General features: G+C 32.4%; 5 protein-coding genes across 8 annotated transcripts in view; 2 read left to right on the top strand and 3 right to left on the bottom strand.

Moving 5' to 3' along the window:
* Nucleotides 1-3,066, top strand: part of gish (casein kinase I gish) — a 30,431-nt gene extending 27,365 nt beyond the window's left edge. For 2 of the 4 annotated variants that reach the window (XM_089081111.1, XM_089081109.1), the window contains exons 8-11: nucleotides 348-473; nucleotides 1,490-1,510; nucleotides 2,069-2,175; nucleotides 2,504-3,066. In XM_089081111.1, the coding sequence (XP_088937237.1) occupies nucleotides 348-473; nucleotides 1,490-1,510; nucleotides 2,069-2,175; nucleotides 2,504-2,690 (441 nt within the window). In that variant the 3' untranslated portion in view covers nucleotides 2,691-3,066. The remainder of the gene's footprint in view (nucleotides 1-347; nucleotides 474-1,489; nucleotides 1,511-2,068; nucleotides 2,176-2,503) is intronic. The other 2 variants (XM_089081112.1, XM_089081113.1) reach the window with 2 other exon arrangements.
* Nucleotides 2,251-10,282, bottom strand: LOC148935792 (uncharacterized). The gene is made up of 2 exons (XM_089081132.1): nucleotides 3,274-10,282; nucleotides 2,251-2,656 (listed from the first exon to the last, which is right to left on the bottom strand). The coding sequence occupies exons 1-2, from the start codon at nucleotides 3,719-3,721 to the stop codon at nucleotides 2,619-2,621; spliced, it is 486 nt and encodes a 161-aa protein (XP_088937258.1). The 5' UTR covers nucleotides 3,722-10,282; the 3' UTR covers nucleotides 2,251-2,618.
* Nucleotides 10,283-10,299: 17 nt separating this feature from the next.
* Nucleotides 10,300-11,751, bottom strand: LOC105433039 (uncharacterized). Its single transcript, XM_089081127.1, has 4 exons — nucleotides 11,320-11,751; nucleotides 11,073-11,244; nucleotides 10,599-10,802; nucleotides 10,300-10,514 (listed from the first exon to the last, which is right to left on the bottom strand). Exons 1-4 carry the CDS (start codon nucleotides 11,495-11,497, stop codon nucleotides 10,319-10,321), a joined length of 750 nt encoding a protein of 249 aa, XP_088937253.1. The 5' UTR covers nucleotides 11,498-11,751; the 3' UTR covers nucleotides 10,300-10,318.
* A 1,969-nt stretch (nucleotides 11,752-13,720) lies between these two features.
* On the top strand, nucleotides 13,721-19,232 carry rha (protein). Its single transcript, XM_011648119.2, has 11 exons — nucleotides 13,721-13,913; nucleotides 14,437-14,584; nucleotides 14,671-14,926; nucleotides 15,442-16,119; nucleotides 16,214-16,518; nucleotides 16,629-16,863; nucleotides 17,102-17,225; nucleotides 17,358-17,461; nucleotides 17,529-17,810; nucleotides 18,127-18,443; nucleotides 18,750-19,232. Exons 1-11 carry the CDS (start codon nucleotides 13,862-13,864, stop codon nucleotides 18,865-18,867), a joined length of 2,619 nt encoding a protein of 872 aa, XP_011646421.2. The 5' UTR covers nucleotides 13,721-13,861; the 3' UTR covers nucleotides 18,868-19,232.
* Nucleotides 19,065-22,644, bottom strand: LOC105433040 (target of brain insulin). The gene is made up of 6 exons (XM_011648118.3): nucleotides 22,408-22,644; nucleotides 21,981-22,121; nucleotides 20,825-21,766; nucleotides 20,149-20,672; nucleotides 19,588-19,744; nucleotides 19,065-19,438 (listed from the first exon to the last, which is right to left on the bottom strand). Exons 1-6 carry the CDS (start codon nucleotides 22,427-22,429, stop codon nucleotides 19,245-19,247), a joined length of 1,980 nt encoding a protein of 659 aa, XP_011646420.2. The 5' UTR covers nucleotides 22,430-22,644; the 3' UTR covers nucleotides 19,065-19,244.
* Nucleotides 22,645-23,972: the final 1,328 nt, after the last annotated feature.

Raw genomic sequence — 23,972 nt, 5'->3', positions numbered from 1 at the left:
GTAGTTTGTAACGAGCTAGAGCCAGGAAATGTCTTATATATCATAGTTTATCTGAAAGAAATGTATAAAGGTATTTGATGCGTAGATAATTAATAATTCATCTCATTTATCAGTGAGCGAATCGCATTTTCATCTTCTTAATATAGAGATTAATATCGAATTAGATTGATCTTATTAACTCTCCTTTTTGCGCGTTTATCATCACATATCGCCATGCTATACGCTCCAAAAGATTTCTCTCTCGGGTCTTTCCTCGGATCTTATCTTCTTTTCTACTGTCTTTCGTGTTTATTCGCGGAGTTGTTTAACACGACGCAACTGCGAAATTGTCATGCTTCTTCCTTCAGGATGTGGCAGGTGGAGGGGTGGGAGGTGGGGGCGGTAAAGGGGTGGGAGCCACGTGGCCAGATACTGTGAAGCAATCAGGAGCCGGTGGTACATTGACACCTGCTGATAGGCATGGCTCTGTACAGGTGAGTTTACCTGCGCATCTTCCGTTCTTTCTCTCTTTTTCTCTTTCTTTTTTTCTCTCGTGTCATTCTGTCCCATCATTTCCTAGAAGCTTCTTTTCTCGATTTTCTTTGCATCTTCTCGTTTCTTATTTACAGCCGATTTTTCTGTACTTGCGACTGCGAAATATACGAAATATACGGAATATACGACTCACACATTAAGGATCGGCAGGAGTGACGGGCTAACTCCGACTTGATCTAAAATGATTACGTACTTCTTATTTACAGTGCAGATATGTATCTGTATTCAATTATATTTTGTCTTATAGAAACGATGTTTCGTCATGAAACTTTATTAAGATAATTTCTTTTACAAAGCTACTTACAGAGCCAATTTTGCAATTTAGCTCTTAAATAATTAAAATAAATGTAACTATCTATTCCTTATTTACAGTGCAGAGTACACCCATATATTATCTCGTAGAAGTAATATTCTGCCATGAGTCTTTTTTTACATATTTTTTATAAAATTATGACTCTTGCTACAGAGATGCCGGATTTTGCAATTTGGTTCTTAAAAAAAAATTTACAATAAATGAAAATATTTGCACCTTATTGTCCTATAGTGCAAACCTATTTACGCATAAATGAATTATTTATTTTTACACATTTTCTTACAAAAATGATTCTGTAGCTTTCATCAGGCAAATATTCTGATTATAAATATCATAATTATATAACTTTTCTCGCAATATTTTAGCCGTAATATGGGTAAAAAGGAATTTATCTCCGATAGAGGTCCCATAGTCTCTCCTGCCGACCCTTAAATCTTAAACAGTTGATCTCATTTTTATTTTTTTTTTCTTGCGAAACAAAAAATTTCTAAAAATTATAGAGATACCATGTGACACGTCAAGATCGATCAAGGACAAAATTATTCATAATTTTTTCCTGATTATCTCCTCTCTTATCTCATAACGTCAACGTATACATAATGTCTCAGTTTATCAGGAGTAAATTGTTCGCTCTATTTCTAGACAAGGCACCACTGGATTATGGTCAGTTAGAAGTCTGTGCAATTTGACTAGTTGCGGCATGTTGTCTTTGTGTCAATTGTGATCGAGACTTACCTTCTTTTTTTGGACATGAAATACTAATTCGGTATTAGTACGATCACTTATCTTCCCTGCACTTGCAATAACAAAAGTGTCATTCATCATGTACGAATCGTATGACTTTCCGAGGAAGATCAGAGATTTATTACTTATGCTTTTTCTCTTTCTTTTCCTTTAATATGTATCGCTTTGTTGAATCTGTGTATCAATAGTAGTCTTGCCTTATGTTAAATTTTCAGTCTCTCCTTTGTCACGTAAATTCTTACTCCGTTCTTTATGTAACTTGCAAGTAGACTTTGGACAAATCGATTTTCAATGTGTATTACCTTCGTAGTTTTCCACTGTTGAAACCAAGTAGTATGTAAAAAGACTCACGACTTTTACGTCCAATAGTATTCGAAAGATAAAATCTTATATAATTAGGTAAAAATCCTTTGTGAAACCCATGTATTTTTTTTTCCATGTCAATTTCTGAAATAACGAGTTATACGATGCATACAGGTGGTATCGTCAACTAATGGAGAACTGGCTAACGATGATCCGACCGCTGGTCACTCCAATACACCAATTACAGCACCTCAGGAAGTGGACATGATCGACGAAACCAAGTTAGTAGCAGTTTGTTTTATTCGCTATTCGTTTCTCTATCTATTTTCCTAAATTTGCAAAGTGAATAAAAATGCTGTCTCTTGAATCTTTTATTATATTTATATGTGCAATGTTTTTAAATGTTACTAACATTTTAAATGTTACATCATTCTTACTTAAACTTTACATTGATGTTGTTTTTACTTAATTTTACTATTACCTTAATATAAATTTCGATGTATTAAAATCAAGATAAAAATAATAATCGATTAAGAAAAAAATCAAATGAAATATTGAAACATTCTCTTAAGCCATGTGCATGTGCGTGCGTGTGTGTATTATTTTCAGAAAAGTAGTTCGACTAAAACGCAAACGTTGTCCTCGATGTGGAAAGTTGTTGTTCCAATCTTTACAAGCATACATTTCCAGCGTCTATCCCAACCTCATTCCCGAACTAGGTCTGTTAAACCAATTCAAATGGCCAGTTCAAGATTTTTTGTTCTGTAATATAAGAAGAAAATACAATATTTGTTAAATGTAATTAGAAACCGATTAGTATCGTAGGAGATAATGATACTAATAATGATAAATTAGTATCATAAACAAGATTTGGCAATGTGCAGAAATAATTATTTGTAATCATCGCAAAATAAAAGAATGCTATCATTTCTTTGTATCAAACATCTTTATTGTATCATCTAATGTGAAGACTTGAATATTACAATGTTGTATCATGTCAAAAAGAGAAAAAGATTTTTTTATTGATTTATGTATAATTTAGATAATTTTATTTAAATAAGTCAAGCAAGCCTTATCTTCTTTATATTGTACTTGTAATATCAAAATAATATTAATATGTATTTCTCTATATATTTAGAATGAATTAAATATCTAAATGTTTGTTCATCCTACATTTTCTAATTTTCTGATATTCCCATTCCTTTCCTTATCATTCTTTGATAACTTTTCACGAAATCAGACTAACAGTTATATGATTAATCAACATAACATCTCAAGCATGTCTACATTTACACGCAATCAGATAGGATATCTTATTGGGAAATGGACAAATTTTTTTCTCTTCCATTATTACGCGATTGTTGCAACTATTGTCTCACTTCCTGTTGCATGTTCGATGTGTTGATTGACAAAAGACGCTGCCAAGGGGACGACTCTAAGTCCTATTAGTGTTTGCTTCATTTCCAGATGCTGTTGCTTCTTCAAGCGCAAGAAGAAGAAAAGTGGAAGGCAGAAATGACTGTCCGTTACCGTTGGTCTCGGGGGGGCGGTGCAGTGCGCGGGTAATAGTGCCGACGAGACCGTGGGAGCCGTCGCCACGACATCAAGGACGGGCAAGCGCGGCGCGGGAATCGGGGCACGTGCGGGCGCCGGTACGGCAGGTGGTATTGCGAGTAATGCCGATCCCGAGAGAGAAGCCGTCACCCTGCTGCGCGTCGGCAGCCGATCCGCATCACGAGATTCGGTACTGCACACCACCGTCACGATGACTCCAACGCCGACGCCGCCACCGCTGTCGAACTGAATTATCATCATTAGCATCATCATCACTACTATCACACAATCATTTTACTACCGTCGCTGCTATTATCATTATTATTAAATGGACGGTCGCGCGACTGATTCGAAATCGAGAGAATGAAGCTACTTTTCCTCTGGCCAATCGAGCTGATCTTTTCGATAAATAGGCGGACTCGCTGACGACGATTCAATCTGCTCCTCTAGTGAAATTCCATAATAATTTCAATATCGTTGCAATCATAGGATCACCTTGGCTGCGTATGTGTTATGATGAAAATGCGGCCAATTATCGGCTTTACTTAAAACTCTGTATTCAGAACACTTGATAATTTGTGTTGGATTTTCATTTGAACTCATAGAAAATTTGCCGGGGTCCCTCTTATCAATTCATTTTTTTTTTTTAAATAGAGAGTATATCTGGACAGATGGAAAATGGCTAATAGCGATATATTCTGCGACTAATGAAGGTTCTCATGTCAGTGAAAATTTATTTGTTTGGTCTCTAATCAGCGTTGTTTGAATGAGAAATTCGAAATGTTTATTGTCATTTATATCGTGAATTACAATGTGAAAAGACGTGAGAATTAATATCGAAATATAAAATGATGACGGTTGAAATATTTTTCCACGTTTCCACATGTTTGTCTGACGAGACGACCGATTTCTCGTCCGCATGATTGATAAATTCAATTATTCAATGATTAAATTCCTACGTAAACTTTCACCAGACTTAGTCAATACATCTCTAGCCACCGATATCCATCCTTTTAGATGAGCCACATTGCATTTTGTAGTTTTGTTCGATTCGCTTTCCCCTTTCCTCGTTCTCATGAACGAATTGATGAATGATTCGTGGCCTTGAGCTACTGATACAAGTCAAGACGTTAGCGAATCCACTTACCTACTTACTGAATAAATCCTCTCGTTTAGCCAAGAAAAGTGACCTCGTGCTATTAGATTATTGCTACTATTGTCATGATTACATTTCATCTTGTTGCTACCCACTACTATTACTACTTACTACTACTACCATTACTACTATTAGGTATTACAATTATTATTATTACGATGATTATTATCCTTCATTATTTTATTTTATTTCATTATTATTACTGATATTATTATGTTGAGCGTCTTTATTGTCATCGTTATTATCATCACCATGGTCACGATCGTCATCGTTTCCATTTTCATTATTATCATCATTCTCATTGTCGCGTTTATCAATTACGTTGTTATCGATATCGATGTCATCAATATATTGACATGTCGCTGTTGACTGAAAATGATCATCGGCCACATGACGGTTCAGTATCGGTAAACCAACCGAATTACACACACCCGCATTACATAGGAGTAAGAAGGAATTGACGTACCAATGTCGAGAGAACTTGTTTGTGCCTACGACTCTCTTCATGTAACACGGTAACGCTTTTACACGCCGTAATGTGCGATGGATATACACCGGCGACTCGTTGTGCGCGATCGCATGTATAACTGTGAATTATAACGAATTGAAGCTATCGCAGATCTCATTGTATTCACAGCCCCACAGGACGAGTAAGCGTGTTTCCGAATTAGTTGTAATCGAAATTTCGATTGTCGCGAAATCCGATTATATCCTCTTGAAAGGCATGAAACTGAAAAGGAAACGACGATCGCGCGTTCCATCGGCTCCTCGAGACGGGTATGAAACGTTGGACATCTGTAAATAAACTTTCATTTTATCTCTATCATGTTCACAAATTAAGTCACGCACGTTAACATAAACATCGCAAGAGATATATAATGTATAAAGTAAAAGTTCGCGCTCTTCTGATTTTATCGGATATTTAATTTCAATTTCCTTTTATTCACTGTTCAGGGAATATGAAATATTTCTAATTGAATTATTGGAATATTTATATTCCACATTAGAATATTTGTAGTATGTATGAGCCTGAGTATAAACAGTAAATAACTTTTATATAACTTCAATTTTGGGTTATATATTGTAGAAGATGTAAAAGAGTAGCAATATTAGCGTCCAGTAAGCGCTATCAAGATAATATTGAATTGTATCCGTATAAAAATCCATTACTAAAGTCCGAACTATCCTGATACATTAATTGTCGAAATGATTTCTTTGATATGTGTACACTGCCTATTTTTTCTACACAAGGATGCACGATAGTTCCATCATTACTATGCGAATTGTAATTAAATATACATTAAGAAATGTTTCGCCATGAGTCATATTCATTCCTCGAAACGCGAAGTATGTCTCTGTGAATATCCTAACGCGATGAGGATATCATTCGCGTATTATTTGTAATAATAATAATAATTTTCCATCTGCTGGTAGTTTTAGTAAATACGATGTCAGTCGCGCAGAAAACTCGCATAGTTTCCGTGCTGTATTTTTCAAAGCAATATCACAGCTTCGGTTTCATGCCTTCCAAAGCGAAATTATTATCATGTGAGAAAGTGATCTATCGTGATGAACAGTTGAAACAATTACATTTTACATAACATATCGATGAAGTAAGGTTTTTCTGTCTGTAGACTCTATAGCGTATATAATGAAAATTTAGTAACACGTAAACGCGAGGAACAAACAGAAATTATATGACATTGCAGTTGATTCGCATCACCAATGTGTATCGATTAAAAGGAGAAAAAAAAACGATGAGACAGAACTTTTTTCGATGCAAATTATCCTCTATGAGAAGAGTGTGACGGACAACTCTTGTTTTTTGATCCATGTACGTTTTTGATTATTAAAAGAGACATTAACGAACAAATGAGAAAGAAGAAAATCAATGGTACGTCTGCGCTCGATTCTATTTCAATGATCGAGAAAAATAATGAAAATCTATATTGTCGGAATTAATAATAAAAACTGAATTGTACATGATATTCACTGAGACAAATTGATTTAAATGCGGAACGGAAGAGATAACTCATCGAATACGGTATACATGCAATAAAATAACGAACTCTCTTTGCTTGCTGCGAACATATTTAATCATTATTTTTCATGATGAGGAGAGCCTTGCGTCGCGAGGCATTTCAAGGGATTTACACGAAGTGACATGCGATTTTCTGCTAGTGGTTCGCAACGAAAGCGACCAAGAGAAATAAGAATTTAAACGAAAATCCAAAGAGCATGGAGAGCAAGGATCCTGTCAGCCATATTGATAAAATAAGCAAGTAAGAATATTATTTGTAATTGTTTACTCAATTTATTCATAATTCAACTTTGAACAAAACTCTATTACTTCAATTATGAACGAAAATTTCACATAAGACACTTATTGTAACACTTTTTAGACCTTGTAAATATTAGAAATTTCAAAGAAAATTATTCAATATTAAAAAGGATTAGGATAATATTATCCAATATTAGGGATGTTACAAGTACAATGTCTTTATAAAAAAAAAAAAAAAAAAAAAAAAAATCGCGAAACAATATTAACAAGCGTACCTTTTCCGTATTCAAAGTTGTTCAAAGAGAGCATTGCCCATTGGACTCATATTATTGTTTGTCTAAGGTATAATAGTTAAACTCTATAGTTAAACTCTGATCGATATTTTTTTTGCAGGAATACGGCAAGCGGCAAAACACGGAAATGATGAATGCGAAGAAATTTGTGTTACGTCCAAAGGTTTCACCACCTACATGCTAGTCTGGCCGATGACTTCGTACCAGTTCTGAGATATATATGCGCATACGTACCGTGTTATATAATACGCCATCGTTGTATCCATTGAAATAACTTAACTACCTGGCAAGCGCATCCAACAAAATGGAAACCATGTACTTACGGAGTTATTGCGTAGCCACATAGTGTATACTCGGACCCGTACGTGCTCTCGTACGATAGAAAAAGCGAATGAAAGACGGAAGAGAGGGAGAGAACCACTCCGTCGAACGTTTTGAAAAGTTGATACGCTTAAAAAAACCTAGAAAATCTATGGGATTTCATTACACTTTCTCTCTCTCCCTCTCTTTCTCTCTCTCTCATTATCTGTATCTTGTCCACTGTCGACGCACTGAGAGTATCGTTCCTTTTTCTTGTGAACTTGCCGCGATTGACAAGCGATCATCGAATTAGGGCGTCGTTTTATGTTTATATGAGCGGACACTGAAAGTGAGTGAGTGATCTGACGAATGTCTGACACCTGATGATACGCTGTGCGTGGAAAGAGAACGAGTCGTGAAGAGACATTTTACTTCGGAGCGCTTTTCTCCTGACGAGGCCGTAGCTTCGTGCATGTTATATCCGCCGTATTTGTACATAAAATACTAGACCGCATTCGCGAATCGTCCTCGCGAGTAGAATTGTTCGTGCGAACTAATAGCGAGCGGCACATGTAATTGTAATTCCTCATCGAATGAGAACACGTGCGTGCGAGATGTCCACGTGAACTCAACGCAGAAAAAGAGAGAGTTTCCGATATTTATATCACTGTCCTGCCACCGGGAAATCCGTGCTGGTGTAATTATAAAATAAATATCCTGCTGTGCAACCATGTTGCACAAGAACGTTTAGCCCGTAGTTTTCTAGATGATTTTTCAAAGCGTGCGCGCGCAAAGTCACGATTTTTAATATAACACGACTGACTGCTGGTTAAGTATGGTTGTGAGCAAAAATCCTGGTCTCTCCTCAGACATATTGTAGGACATGTACACATACGAAACACACACACACACACACACACACACACACACACACACACACACACACACACACATTTTTCCAGGTCCCGTAGATACGTACCTTGCACAGAGAGAAAAGAGTGATTGTTGTATATGCGTTTAGAATGGGATTAAGGCTTGTAATCTAAAACGACATCTCCTCCGTTCGAGAGACATTTCCTTTTCTTCATTTTTGTATATTTGTAAATTGATACGAATAGAAAGATCGGGCCAGAACCGATATATCCTCGGTGTCTTTCATTCCACGGCTCATCGGTTGACGACGGAGAGTGGTGTATCGATAAACGTGATCGTGCGTATCTGTGGAAAAATGAGGCTGCGTAATTAATTATCTTGTTGTGTAAAGTGTAACTGAGAGAGAGAGAGAGAGAGAGAGAGAGAGAGAGAGAGAGAGAGAATGACGCGTGTTTTCCCTCGTGTGTTGTGATCGTTCAATTGCATTGACACGTCGACTCGACGACGCTGGAGAAATGTCAACGGGAGACTCTTTGAGATTAAGTTAATCAGCACTATAGTTTTTCGCATAGAAAATAAAAGATGACGCGCGTAGTGAGGCTTATGTGTATACATTTTTTGACTTACTATATGTTCGTACTGTTTTAAATGGACGAATTGTTGAACAATAAAATCGCTGATTGCTACGATAATAATGAATTGCCGTTTTTATGCGACTCGCGGCTCATGTGCGTTTTATATTGCACGCATATGAGTATGCGATATAAAATATTTTAATAAGCGAATTATTCACGAGATTATGCGATTGCGAGATATTACGATTAAATAGTGAAACGATCGAGCGTGTGGATCTGCGCCGTAAATCGGTATTGTTTTTGCAAAGACGCACGAGGAGAAAAGGAAAAATTGAGTAAAGAAGAAAGAAATGAATGTACGCGCACATCGCATTTATTACGATCTGTCTACTAACAAATCGTTATAACAAATGCGATTTTTATTAGGATATTATTATATAATTTTATTATTATATAATTTACTTAATATGCCACTGAGAAACGAATGTGTTCTTTAATGAAGAAAGCTAATGAAAATGAAATGACGATATTTGTATAGGTGCGTATTTGTTGAAGCGGTACTGTATACGAGGTTGCGTTTTCCTAGAATTTTCCTCCTGTTAGGATTAGATAATGTAAAGCTAATCCTGGATCCTCATCAATATTACATTTCTTTCTAACTAAATTCAATGCCGCTCCCTTCAAGTAGATTCGTTTTCTTTCCACTCGCTTTTCGAATTGATCTATTTGAAACCGAGCAAACTTATGTATATAGCGATTTAATTATTTTAGTAATATTATCATCACTGTGAGAATTATATGTTTACACGCGCCCGTATATGTGTATACGTGATCATGAAAAAAAAGGAGAGTGGTCTACATGGAAAAAAAGAATGATACATAAAACATAACGAGACTGAATGATATATACATCGGACCATGAAAGAAGAAATCGATTGTCTTACACTTGCATTTTATCATTACGCAATAATGATAATTGTTATTATATAATACGCGGATTATATAATTGTACGTGAAAAAAATGAAAGTCAACTGCACTGATTTTACTGAAATGAATATGTACATCTCTCTCCCCTTATACAAAGATTTTACTACACACACATACACCCCCCCCCACACACACACACACGTAAACTGTGATTACTATTCTAATTTTTAACTTATATACACTACTGATTATTGCTTTGTTTAACTCATACGGAACCGTCTAACAAGACGCTTTAATAAGAGAACTTAAAAATAGGGAAAAGAAATAAGAAAAAAAAAAAAGACTAGGATTTGCGTGGAAGCTTATTCTTGTAAATATGTGTTGTGTCTATTGCGCTTAGCGAGTAAGAGAAAAGAGAAAAAAGTTCTTAATGAATAATGCGTACTTTCTTTTCGTGGTTTCTTTTATTCTTTGTTATTCTCTCCGTTTTCCAACATTTTTATTATTATTTCGACATTCAGTAATTCTCTATGTTTCTCCAGCATCTCCAGCAGCAACTCTTCCTTTCCTAACGTGTAACCGGACACTGCTATAAAGCTTCTAATAAGTTTTTTTATTATATTTATCTTCCGTATATTTCTTTCCATTTTATCCTTATTTCTGAAACAGAATAGAGATTTGAGAATGGCAAAAATACTTCATATGTTACAAAACAAATTCTGATGTTAGCAAATTTTCACTTACTTCATAATTTCAGGATTTGTCTTCTGCAATCTGGTGCTTTGTATTTGCTTCTGTTCCTTGAGAAAATTCTTGTAGTCGAACAATGCCTTTTGGCATTTAACTTTTAGATCTAGTTGCATCTGAGATGCCTCTTCAATGGTCTTTTGAATAATCATAACATTGTCATTGAGAGTAAATAGTTTACTCATATATGTATAGAGCTTCCTGAAGCAAGCAAAATTCAAAATATTTTTTAATGCATAACATTTAAGCTTCACGTTCATCAGTCTAAGACGTAATATAACAAATAAGAATAAAAAATATAAAAAAATTTAAGAACGCAGAAAATTACAACCCCGATGAAAGAACATTTTGATGTTCTTTGATTATACATTGATGCTTTATAATTTAATTCTTAATTCTTAATATTAATTTCTTGTTCCTTATTGCTTTCATTGAGTCTGAGTCCTGAGATAGTACAAGTTTATTTCTCACTTTCGGTCTTCCTCAGTGCCTTCTTTATTGCTAAGAATGGAGAGAATGGTGGTGCTGTGAAGGCATAATTTAACAGCTTTGGCATTTATGAGAACGTCACTTATGACATTTTGCATTTCATCTCCGACGTCTTCCTCGCTCCGTTTTTGTCCTCGTTCATCGTCGATATATTCTAAAATACAAGACACAAGAGAGATCTCAACACAACCCGTCAAAAACTGGTGCGCTCGATCTTCGTCAAACATACGTTTGTACTTTGCTTTAAGCAATAACATCCTGGCGTTCAGGCGCATCAGCGACACCCTGGTCGTCTGGATCTTCTCTTCGACCGGCCTAAAATCGTCCAGCGAAGCCGCGCCGATCGGGAACTCGTTGATCACCGCGTTCAATCTCTTCACGGACTTCTCCAATTCATCGAGCTCCATTTTCGCAACTTGTATGTCTCACACGAAGCGGATTCGAATACATTACTTATATCCGCGTATATATCTCGCTGCGGCCTTAAATCGAAACCCTGTGGCGTTCGCAACTTTTCAAAGGGCCATCACGAATCGAAAATTACACGATGTTCACGACAATTCACGTAACCGCGACGCATGGTTTGTTTATCATCTTACATTTTGAATCTGTACAAGTGTGCTTCATCAGAAATCGAAATTTACCATATTGTATCCCTCTCTCTCTCTCTCTCTCTTTCCTTTTCCTTTCCTCTCTTTCCTCTTGCCTTTTCATACTGCACTCGACGCTTATTTTTAGAGTAGAAAAAAATAGATTACAAGTACCAAAGTGGCCATTTAAATTTCATTATTTTGTATCAACTTTTATCATTTATGACTAATTTGATGCTAAAAATGAGCGTTTTGTATGCAACGGCTCTTAGGCCCGATTGCACCAATGCTATTTTGACTTTAAATGGGACTTAAACTCTTAAGTCTGTTGCACCAAAGTATAAGTAATATTTATAGGGAGTTTTCCAGCAAGAAAACACAGATAGAAACTATGTCACACAATTAAACACAATGCTGAGTGTTTGATGGAATGTCTTTTAATTTTAGTATAATCACCAGTTGACGCTAGCTGAAATTTGTTGAAGGTTTGATTTCTTCATTCTCGAGCATAACCTTTAAAATGTTTGCAGTGTCACAACAATAATCGAAGAAATAACCTTTTCTTCTTCTTCTTAGTCCAGCTAGCCTATTCTGTAATTTTTAAGAACAATTCAGTATCATTATATTGTCGTCGCGCAGATTTTTTATCTTATAAAATATATATATTGGAAGTTAATCAGAAAAATGGATTTACATTTCGATGTATTAGAAGACGATGATGAATTAGATGCATTCGATCTAGTTGTTTACGGGATATACACGAAATATACATGTGCATGCTAATTATTTTGAAAAATATAACGATTTAAATTTTTTTCGAAGATTTCGATTACAGGAACATTGTGTTATACATATATTAGAACAGATTAAAGATTGTCTAAATTATACACATAGCAGGTAAAAATATCATATTCTTATTAGTTTTTAACATTTATTATTTTAAAATATTTTTAAAATCTCATGCACACTTTATTACAAAATTATATTACAAATTATAATATATAACAATTGTAGTGTATGTCAATTACAATAATTAATTGTGACAAAAAACGAGTAATTTTATAATTTTTTAGAAATAATCCGGTAATTCATTTGTGATAGTCTCCCAAGTATTATTTTTGTCCTTCCACGATATTTTATCTGTTTTTTTTTTTTTTTTTTTTTTGGATTCAATGATATTTTTATATTTTTTAATAACATTTATGAGAACAGCTTTCTCCTCTGCTGTGTAATTTGCGCTACGTATTCTCTTTTTCTCTGATTCAATTTTCTCAGTCATCTAATTAATAAAAATAAAGAGATATGACACAACTAAAATTTTATGTTTTTATTATTATTACAAAAAGAAATTTCTTTTTTTTTTCTTCCATCTTTCTTGATCGAAAATTTTCTATTTTCTTCACTGTTTCTACTTTCTTAGACACACATTTTTGCAATTTCTTAATATAATAATTTAATTATTTTATTAGCAATTAAAAATAAATATTTGGTTTTTTCTTGCGTCCTTGCGGTATCTATATTACAAGTTATCTTAAATTATCCAACATTAAAACATGAAAAAATTATCAAAAGTTACTATTAAAAGTTCCACTTAACCAAGTATATACATATTTTCATGGCATTCGTGCAATGCTAGCAAATTTTAAGTAACACTTACTCTAAACGCACCTTAACTAAGCGAAGAACTGGAATGACGTTGGTGCAATCGGGCCTTAGTTAATTAGTTGCCACATAGAAAATATATCGACGAATCACGACGAACGACATGAAACGGCATCCAATTGCATCGTTCCGTGTTTATGAATTTTACAATTCATGGACGAATTTCATCCTGCTTGGTCGGAATTCTGTACATATCCACTGACAACTGTCGATGTCGTTAACTAATGACAGCCAATAGCAAGGACGATCTTGGAAAAAAGCGCAGCTGTCATTGGCTGTCGTTAGTTAACGATATCAATAGTCGGTAAGCGAGAACCCCGAAACTTCTTGATCGGCTTACTCCTTGGTGCAAAAAATTGCATCACGTGTGTGAATTCGTGTTTATTGCAAGCCGTTTCCATAGTAACGGCTTTATATCGCGAGTCGTGGGAAGTATGTAACGTTCGTGCCTTATACAGTGCGTGATATTTACCGAATCTATTTTTTATTTGTATATAATATTTTAAAAAATTCGACGAGATGACTGAGACGATTGAATGGAATATGAAAATTATTTTGAGCATAAAAGAAGGTGAGATGCTTTTATAGATATATTTATTCTTAAAAATATCGCGAGCTAATTTCATTTCTGAAATTCAATGTGGTTTTCTGGAAGATTTTTTGTTTTCAATAGAATTACTTTTTTCTCGTGGCTTGAATTATACATGAAACATGTAATTATCGATTTGCGTACTTTATGAATTATATAAAGATATAAAAATGAAGTACAGAAACATTTAGAAATCTTTAGAAATCTGTAAAAAATGTATAGAAAAAACAGAAACATGTAGAAACATAAGTTCGGCGAACACAACAATTGCACAATAGTTGAGTAATTTATCAACGTAATTAGCTTAAAGAAGTTTTAAGGAACTTATTTTGATTTAAGGAACTAATAATCACTGATCATTCATTAATCACTTTGTTCCACTAAACACATCCATGATGTTATAAATGAATTTTTTACAAAATAAAATTTAAATTTAAAGAGCATATTATCAAATTATTACAATTATTGTGATCAAATAATTATTTTATATATACATGTGATATAGGAAAGAATTTTGATCAAGTTTTCCAACCGACATTATTGATTGGAACTTTGAATGGGTATTCCTTAGAAAGTCACAAAATTGAAGCATGTCCAAATCCACAGTATAATTCAGATCTGATTTGGATAACCAATAAAACAGCAGTCAAAAAGTAAGTTTTTGTTTCTTCAATGGCTATTAACTTTGAAGGAATGAGTAAAATGTGGAATGTATTTCATTTTTATTTTTAATTTTTAGAATGCGATCAGAGCAAACTTCATTAAAATTAGAATGCTTTGCTCTTAAGAGCAATGGCAAAGAGCGAATCGGATATGTTATGCTAAAGTTACGTTCTGCACAAGTAATATCTCATAAGGATGGATATGTAAGTCCTGCAGCAAATTGGTTTAAATTGTTGGGGTTAAGAAAGGATTTTAAAATGCAAAAACCTAAGTTGCTTATTGCTTTAAAGATCGAAGAAACTAAGGATATAATTGTAGATCCAGTCACAGAGGTACTTTTATTTTATATGAATAATATATTTTAACAATCATTCTACTTTCTTATGTATTAATTAATTAATAGTGATAAAAAATATGTCAAATTATCATATTAATCCTTTATAATTCGGGAGATCATTAGCTATATTAGCTATAGATGGTATTTTAGAGGCTGATCTTTTTTTTGTGTTAGAAAAAAATTTACATAACGTGTAAATGTTGATCTTAGAATAAACTGACAATTTTCAATGTTTAAATATTTTATTGTAGAAATTATATTCTTAATATAAATAGATAAAACTTGCAGTTTTTTATATTATCTACAAAAAAAAACTGCTCTTATTAAAGAATGGTACATCAATAAAATGCTATATTAATTTACAATGAAAATAAAATAAGACTTAAAATTATAAATATATGAATATATTACTTTAAAGTTACATAGTGTTATAGAAGATTAAACTATAATTGTAATTACTTAGAAAAAAAAATATATAAAAATTTTTATTGATAATTTATGGTTTTACAGGTAGAATATTTCACGATAGATAATAATATTATTTTACGAAGTGATGAAATAATCCCTTACATATATCCTGATGAGCAATTAATTCAATTGGGACCTCTAAGTCAATGTTATGAATTATTCATGCTAAATATTACAGCTACGTGTACAAAAAGTTTAGATGCATTGTTAGCTGAATACTCAAACAAGTACAATTCTGTATGTTTCTCATATCAAATTTTGAAAAACAGCATAGAGCTTAAACCACTCAATTTAGAATCTAAGACACCTTATGTTCTTGAGAAAGTAGTGGTGAGAATACGAAGCTCTTTGAGTGTCTTAAAACATTATCTAAGATTAAACCCAGATTTATTAATATTTTTGATGCAAGGAAATAATGTAATAGCAAAATCATCAGTTAATCTGCAATCGTTAATACCTGTGGATAATCTGCAAGAATTTCTCGAATGCACTGGGAATGCGACTACCACTTTATACGAACAATGTTTTTTGAACAAACAAAATTCAACGGAGAAACTTATTGAAAACCAACATGAAAAACCATATATTAATTTGCAAATTAAATTGGAATATATTGGAAACAAGACAAACATATTGAACTTTGATACAGCAACGAACTACAACAAATGCATAACATATTTCCCTCAATGTAATAAAAAAAATATGGATAATATCGTACGGGTAAAAAAAGGAATTTAACCAATACTTTCACGTTTCAGTGATTATGCTATGAAATTAAATTTAAGATAATATATAAAACAATATCCAATTTCAGCAATGTCCAGCGATTGAGTCTGACAAAAATCCTAATGATGATTTTAAAAACAATTTGAAAAAGGATTCAAATAAACTAAAATATAAAATGGAATTTAACGATGATGAATATTTCAAATGGCAAAGACTAAGATATAAAGTGCTTGAGTCATGCATAAATAAAAATGACTCGCTCGTCAATCATTATAATAAAAATTACAATGACAGGATAAATGTAAGCTCTTATAACTGCTACCGCCTACAAATCAAACTTGTAACAATAGCATTGGTATCTCCAAAACTATCTGGACAACAAATTGAATTTCGGTTTGTTTAATTTTACTAATTAATGTGTGGATTAATGGTTTTTTTCTAATTAATGAAATATAATAAGAATCTTCCAGTTTTTTTTATTTTTTTTTATAATATATCCCCAGATTTCATCATCCAATAGCTGAGGCTATCACGTCAAGCGAATGCACGACAATAGAGTCATGTGATATGAAATTTGATCTAGATATTGAATGTCCATTTTATTTTATATCCGAACCAGATAAAATAAGACAATTATTACGATATTCACCGAAGATTAGTATATATGATGTAAACGAAACGAATAAATTATTATCACAGCTAGTGCTTGATGTAAAACCATTGTTTGATTCAGTTAAGGTAAGATAGTATTATATCTATAGAGATTTTACAAACTAATGGAAATAGGAAATTCGGAAAAATTTGTGAAGCGACTTAGATTTGAACTCGGGATTCATTGTTTACGAGTTCATGACACTCAGTCTGCACGACCACACAGTTTCGCGATTATAACAATCTCCGAATCCTACCAACTACTTAAGCCTTACAGCTTTTATGTTCCTACACTAATAAAAATTAAAACAAGAACTTTTTTCAGCCTAAATGTGAATATACATTATCTGTGTTCGATACAGACGATAAAAAAATTGCTGAAATGGACGTTATGCTTATATTATACGATATTGGACCGCTTCCTGTTTTAACGATAGATAATATAATTAGTAAGTATATATTAAATTTATTATAAAACTTCTTAACATTCTTGTTTTCTATTGCATCATTTTTTAATGGAAGATTTTAGTCTTTTCACCTTATAAAAATTAAATTAAATTAAACTTTTTTTCTAATTTAAGATAACAATACAGGCTTACCGATGTTACATGATAATTTGGTATATGACATAGTGGACGAGCTCGAAACGTGGAAGGAACGCCAAAAGGAAATATTTAAAGCCGAGGTAAAATTATGCAGCAATAGCTTGTAATTTCTATTTAATGAAATATTTTTTATGCAATACAAATTAGCTCAAAAAAAAGGAAGAACGACATTTAAACATGTTGAGCGAGGAGTGGCATAAGCACAAAGAAAATCTGGAATCAAATTTTGCATTTAATGTTGAGAAATGTAAGATGTTAACCAACAGTTTGAGCAATGCTAGTGAAGCTTTAAAAAGGTGCAAGACAAAGATGTGTAAATATGAGTCTAGATTGCAATCGACAGACGGAGAGTTGCAACGAAGATACACAGCCAAGATGCACAAATTTAAGAATATGTTGCATGCTACGCAACAAAATTTTAAAGCAAAGGTTTGCGAATAGTTAGATTTTAATCGTATTGCTTTGATTATTGCTGCTTTTATTGTTTATGATTAAAAATATTATCACATATACATAGTACATGCACTCATACACACATATATCACACATACACATATATATGTATATATACATATGTGCGCATACATATGCATGCATGCACACAGATTTCAAAGTTTAATTCTAGATTTGCTTGCGCTTAGGTATGTATATATATATGTACGTACATAAGTACATGCATACATCCTATATTTACACATAATATTGTTTTATGTACAATTATGTTTTATACATAATATTGTTTTAGGTCACTGAGTTTGAGAAGAAAAAAATTAGCTTAGAAGATCGAATAAAGACATTAGAGCATGATAATGCAAATATAAAATTATTGTTAAAAAACCGGATTGACGAATCATCAAAATATCAAATGAATCAATTTCAAATGTATACAATGCAAAACATGAAAATTCTCGAGGAACAATTAAAACAGGCTATGAAATCGAAAGAAGTTTATAAAGAGTTATGGAACGACGAAATTAATGCAAGACGCACACTAAAATCGGACTATCAACAAGCTATAGAATCTCAAATAGAGAAAAATAAGGAAGAATTGAATGTTTTGAAGTACGTTATACTATTTTAATTAATCTTTTACAAAGTATTTTGTTTTGATCTAAAATCATACATATACATTGCATACTAATAGAGTAAAATTTTAGATAAATTTATAATTGAATCGAAAATATAAATCACTCTAAAAGTTAAATATGAAAACTTGATTTCTCAAATAAAAAAATATCAGTATGATTCATATCATTAGTTAAAAAATAATCAATATTATGATTTGATAAAAAATAGAGAAACATTATATATTACATTATATATTACAATTCTGTATAACTTAAATTTTTATTAATTTTTTTTTTACAGAATGCAGGCAGATCTATGTTTAATGGCAAAAGATATGTATGATGATAAAATTTGTTTATCGTCTATGGAATTTAAGATGCCATTTGTCACTTCGGAAGAAATCAGCAATCAAACTTGATTGCTGAAAATATGATTTTTGACACAGCGTTTATTGAAATATTTGTTGCAATAATATAACTATTTATGATCAATCAAAGGAAACTGAGTATTACTTGAGTGAGGAATAATAAATGAAATGAATAAGTATATGTAAAAAATGTTGAAATGAATAAATATATGTAATTTCCTTTTAAAAGTCAGAAATTATACAAGTAATGATGATGATAGAGAATTTATTTCCTAGCCTAGCTTTTTTCAAGTAGCATTCAATCTTTGTACACGAAAAGAAAAAACATATAATATGAAAATGCAAAAAAAATATATATCATGTTAAATATTGCAAGATTTATATACATTTATACAAATAAATATTTTATATCAAAATGTTTTAATTCTTTAATTCTTTATTTTCTTAAAATATGGAAGAATGTCTATAGGAGCAGAATAATCTTTTAGCCATCCTGGTCCCATGTAGGTGGTGTTTTCTTTATTCATATCTTTCCATTCTCCACTAGGTAGATAGATATCACGCTTAATCAAACTCCTTTCGACTATCGGAGCAACCAATATATCTTCTCCAAGGAGATATTCTGTAATTCAATTAAGTATTAATAATTAATTACGAATTATTTATAGATCACCTTGTATATACTTTTCAAGATAATAAATTTATGAATATAAGAATATAATGATTTGCTTGATAAATTTAGAATATAATTGTATATTTTTATGAGTTTACCGTCATTAATCTTGTGAGCTTCAGTATCAGTTGGATCAAGCCACCAAATAGGTGGATTTACAGGAGTGCCTTTATCAATAGCTTCTTTCATGGCGCATAAAATTTCTTCCGTGTATTGATCGTGCATTTCAGTATAACGTTTGCAGATTTTGATAGTCTGATAAATACAAATAGATATTATTTCTTCGATAACATTTCGATTTAATCTAGAAGTAGTCTAATGTTTTTTATGTAAATCACGATCACCTAGGATGTTTTTTTATATTCTCTTTTTTTATACTCTTTTATACTTTAAAAATTATTAACATATTGTATATTAATGATTGTTGATTTATTAATATCTAGACATTATATAGATTTATTCATTATTTTTAGAAAAGAAGTAAAAAGTTAAAAAAATTAAATTGAATAAGCAAACTAAGTTTCGCCGTTTCGCCTACTTCAGTTTTTCGCCGTTAAAATGTAAAATTATTTCAAGTAATTATTTCCATAAACAGATTAAGAAATCTGTTTATTGAGCAACTCATCAATATCAGACAGAATTTTCTAAATTATACTCACTTCATTGTCGTAATCCCATGGCACAAAGGAATACTGCAATGATGGCATGAAAACGTTGGCCTGCAGCCATCTGATAAACAATTCTTTGGATGGAAATTCCGTGCCATTGAGCGAACCATCCAGATAACCGTTACCACCAATCATGTCTGGCAGCACATAGACGTATCCATTGAGATTCATCTGCAGCAGCGTCGTGATCAGCGTAGGCAGGCCATTGTTCCATGTCCATCTGGAATCCTTATCGATCATACGAACGAATATGGGTAATTCCTGACTGCGCCATCCTACTCGTACTTCAATACTATCGTTAAAGTTCGTTGCGAGCGTGTTAACGTATTGTTTCGTGTATATACCCGGCTGGACGTCAAGCGAACCGTTCAACTTAGGCACCTGCGGTAACCAGGACACCTCGCCGGCATCAAATTTAAAACTGTCGATCCCAAGACTCAGAAGCTTCTCTAATCGCTCTACCCACCACGTTACTGCCGCTGGATTCGTGAAGTCGATCGCAGCAGCCTCCTTACCTGAAGAAAATACAACCAAATAATATTAAAATCCGAGTAATTTATAAGAACTTTCGAATTTGATGCTTTTTTTTTTTAATTTCAAGAAGTCGCAAAGAGAAATCGCTCTTTTTGACGAGGAACATCGCTTTTAAGCCGATCCGCAATCTTACCCTGCCACCACGTCATCTTGACACTTCCGTCGGTATTTTTGACGAAATACGACTTTTCCAGCGCGTTGTCGTACGCCGGTTTGCATTCCTGATTGATGAACGGATGTATCCATAGAGTGACACGATTGATGCCCTTTTCTGTCTTCAATCGCTCCACGAGAGCGCTGATGTTAGGAAACTTGACGAGATCGAACTCAGCGGAGCCGTAGCAAGTCTCCCAGTTGTCGTCAATCTCGATCTGGCTGTTTTTGAATCCATTAGCCTTAATCTGATCCGCGTACGATTCCACCACTTTCTCGCTAACGTTGACCTTGTACCTCGCCCAGGTGGACCATATGGGATACCGAATCATCTGTTCATCGGGGTACTCCTGAGGTCGACCCAAGAAGTTTTTCACCGCGTACTGATGAGCGGCTTTTGGATCCGGAAAGATACCTATCGTGTAAACGAGCTCGAAGTCTTCATGCTGATAGGGTGCCTTCTTCTTGGCGATTAAACACAGGTGTTTATCCCGATAATTGTTTTGATCGAGAAACAGCGGGCTTGTTTCGTTCACGTAGATGAAGATGCCTTTGCTGGACAGCCAGTAACGTTCGGTTATTGCCATGTTTTGAGGATGCGTCGGCAGATATGGTTCTTCCTCAAAGACCATATCTTGCACAGGCCAGTATTGATAGCGATGCTGCGGTCCACCGAACCATTGTGTGTCGTCATCAAACTCAAAACAATCGATAATTTCGCCGGCAGGATCGTTAAATATTTTTCGAGTTATCGTGACGGTTAGGCTAGTGTCGTCATCGTAATTAAAATCAGTATATACAACAACAATTGATTCCGTGGACACTTTGTTTTTATCACCATTTTGCTCGATCACAGAAGAACTTTGCTGCATAGTCAATGAAGTCGATGCATAAAGAATGCTGGTCATCATGGTTTCTGATTCTGGGGAAATAAATATAGAATTCTTGAATATAATTTTTTCATTAGACTCCATTAATCGGCTTCTTACAAAGATATTTATTAAAAAAGAAAAATATTAATATTAATGCTTATTATAATTGAAACAATAATTTAGGAGAGATGCACATATACATATTACGAAATTAGTAAAAAAAAATAACATGAAAGTTAAGAAGTCATGTGTTATATAACTCACCATTTCGCATAATTTTAAGATTTATGACGTTATTTTCTTCTTCTTCTCCGTGGAGAATACCATGCTGGAGGGTAATGTCAAATCCTTCGCAAACCAGCGCAATGGCAATAAAAAACACCACCGTTATCAAAGAACGCATCGCTAAAACGGATAAAATTATATTAATTAAATGATCTCTATGTTTTTAAATGATACAGATGTTTTAACGTCGTAGAAGTTATATAAAATACATATATGTCTCTTAGGATGCGTTCTTCCGTTTCTTGCATGATGCGTATAATGCATTTATCCTTATTTAATGTGTAGTGAATAATAAGGATAAATAATAGATCATGCGCATCATGCGAAAAACAGAATGCATCCCTAAATACATCATTTGTATTTTCGTCTACTATTTGATTCTCATCCAAAAGAATTGTGCACTTACCGCTTCGTTCCAATGACTGCATTCTGCACGTTCTTACACCAACTCTAATCTACGATTGAATCAGTGGCCTTATTTACGATAGCTTATATATACTTGCACGACGACAGAAGTTATTATATCATGAAGAATATCAATTCATTAAATCGATGACTAAAAATCGGATATGAAATGGCCACTTCACCACATTATGTATATACCTACATTTTATATCATTACTAAATTTAGTATTACATAATAGTGATATTCAATTTTTTATTATTAATATCGTCAATATTTGTAATTTTTATGTTTATTCGCTCGTATTCTATGCACAGATAATGAAACATAAAATATATATATATATATATATATATACAGTTAGTATATAATTATATTGACATATTCAGAAATTGTTTCTAATAAGATCATAATTAATAAAATATTTATGGATAAGGGAAAGAAATACATTGCTATTCTTGTTTAAAAGAGATTTTATAACGAAAGAAACAGATTTGTACTTAATATTCTTTTTATTATCACCTCTTTTATCCCAATAAAATTAATGTGATTTCTGATGTATAACTTTTTAAACATTTCCATTTTAATATCTTCCAGTTCTATATCTAACTATATCTTAAAATTTTTTTATGTTTCAACAATTTGTTTTTATCTATATTATCTATATTACTTTTAATTCAAGGTCGATGCCGCATTAAGCAAAATACAAGTGTCTTTCTTATAAGTATCTTTCATTAAAATTGTCGTGTATTTCAAAAACTTAAATGCACTATATTTTTTATTTCAAATATCGAATTAAAATGAAATCATTCTTTTAAATATTATTTTTGAGTCTTATTCGCATTTATTCAATCAGTTTCTTTGTTTTTATAATTTCAGATAAATGAAATTCATGTAATGTGGGAGGATTTCTGAAGAAATTTAATTTGACTTAAGATCAAAGAAAGTAAATAAAAATCCAGATATTCTTGTACATAATCAAGCTCTTATCTTTTTATTAAAAAAAATTAAGATTAAAAATAAATATAAAATGAAAAATATTTATTATAAATTATTATTACAAGCTGTTAAAAATGATATCTTATTGAAATAAGAAAAGTAAATATCATTAATTAATAAATGTAATTTTCTATTATATCGATTATTAAATGTATGATAAGTTTTATCCTATCAATGCTACTATCAACGAATATCAGATATCTTTAATGATAAGTATTATCTATATTATTTATCCATCTGTTACTTATCTACTAAAAATATTTACTGAAAATATTTGTTCAATCAATGTTAAATATTTAATAATTGTTAAAAAGAAATTTAATAATTATTAGAGTGAAAAGACTTAATTATATAGAATTATTAAAATATTACTGTTAATTTATAATTTAATAAAATAATATTTAAAATACTAATTATTTAATTTCAATATAGATTAATTTTTTTTTATACAATCTAAATAACATTTATTAATTTGTTATTTACTACTTTAATTCGATATTCGAAGTCAAAAATATAGTACATTTAAGCGTTTGAAATACATAACAATTTTAACAATACAATTTTATAAT

Source organism: Pogonomyrmex barbatus, unplaced genomic scaffold (assembly GCF_055798465.1).
Source record: "Pogonomyrmex barbatus isolate J1 unplaced genomic scaffold, ASM5579846v1 scaffold4, whole genome shotgun sequence".
Taxonomy (NCBI): domain Eukaryota; kingdom Metazoa; phylum Arthropoda; class Insecta; order Hymenoptera; family Formicidae; genus Pogonomyrmex; species Pogonomyrmex barbatus.
The sequence above is the reverse complement of the archived record's forward strand: the minus strand, read 5'-3'. Positions and strand labels throughout refer to the sequence as shown.

Coding starts and splice junctions, on each gene's coding strand:
- LOC148935792 (XM_089081132.1), bottom strand. CDS start 3,721: ATGATGATGCTAATGATGATAATTCAGTTCGACAGCGGTGGCGGCGTC. Junction 2,657..3,273: donor CATCGAACATGCAACAGGAA/GTGAGACAATAG, acceptor CTTATATTACAG/AACAAAAAATCTTGAACTGG.
- LOC105433039 (XM_089081127.1), bottom strand. CDS start 11,497: ATGGAGCTCGATGAATTGGAGAAGTCCGTGAAGAGATTGAACGCGGTG. Junction 11,245..11,319: donor GCTTAAAGCAAAGTACAAAC/GTATGTTTGACG, acceptor CTTGTATTTTAG/AATATATCGACGATGAACGA. Junction 10,515..10,598: donor ACAAATCCTGAAATTATGAA/GTAAGTGAAAAT, acceptor ATTCTGTTTCAG/AAATAAGGATAAAATGGAAA.
- LOC105433040 (XM_011648118.3), bottom strand. CDS start 22,429: ATGCAGTCATTGGAACGAAGCG. Junction 22,122..22,407: donor GCAGTCATTGGAACGAAGCG/GTAAGTGCACAA, acceptor TATCCGTTTTAG/CGATGCGTTCTTTGATAACG. Junction 19,745..20,148: donor CATGGGATTACGACAATGAA/GTGAGTATAATT, acceptor TGTATTTATCAG/ACTATCAAAATCTGCAAACG.
- rha (XM_011648119.2), top strand. CDS start 13,862: ATGACTGAGACGATTGAATGGAATATGAAAATTATTTTGAGCATAAAA. Junction 16,120..16,213: donor ATATGGATAATATCGTACGG/GTAAAAAAAGGA, acceptor ATCCAATTTCAG/CAATGTCCAGCGATTGAGTC. Junction 17,226..17,357: donor AACGATAGATAATATAATTA/GTAAGTATATAT, acceptor TTCTAATTTAAG/ATAACAATACAGGCTTACCG.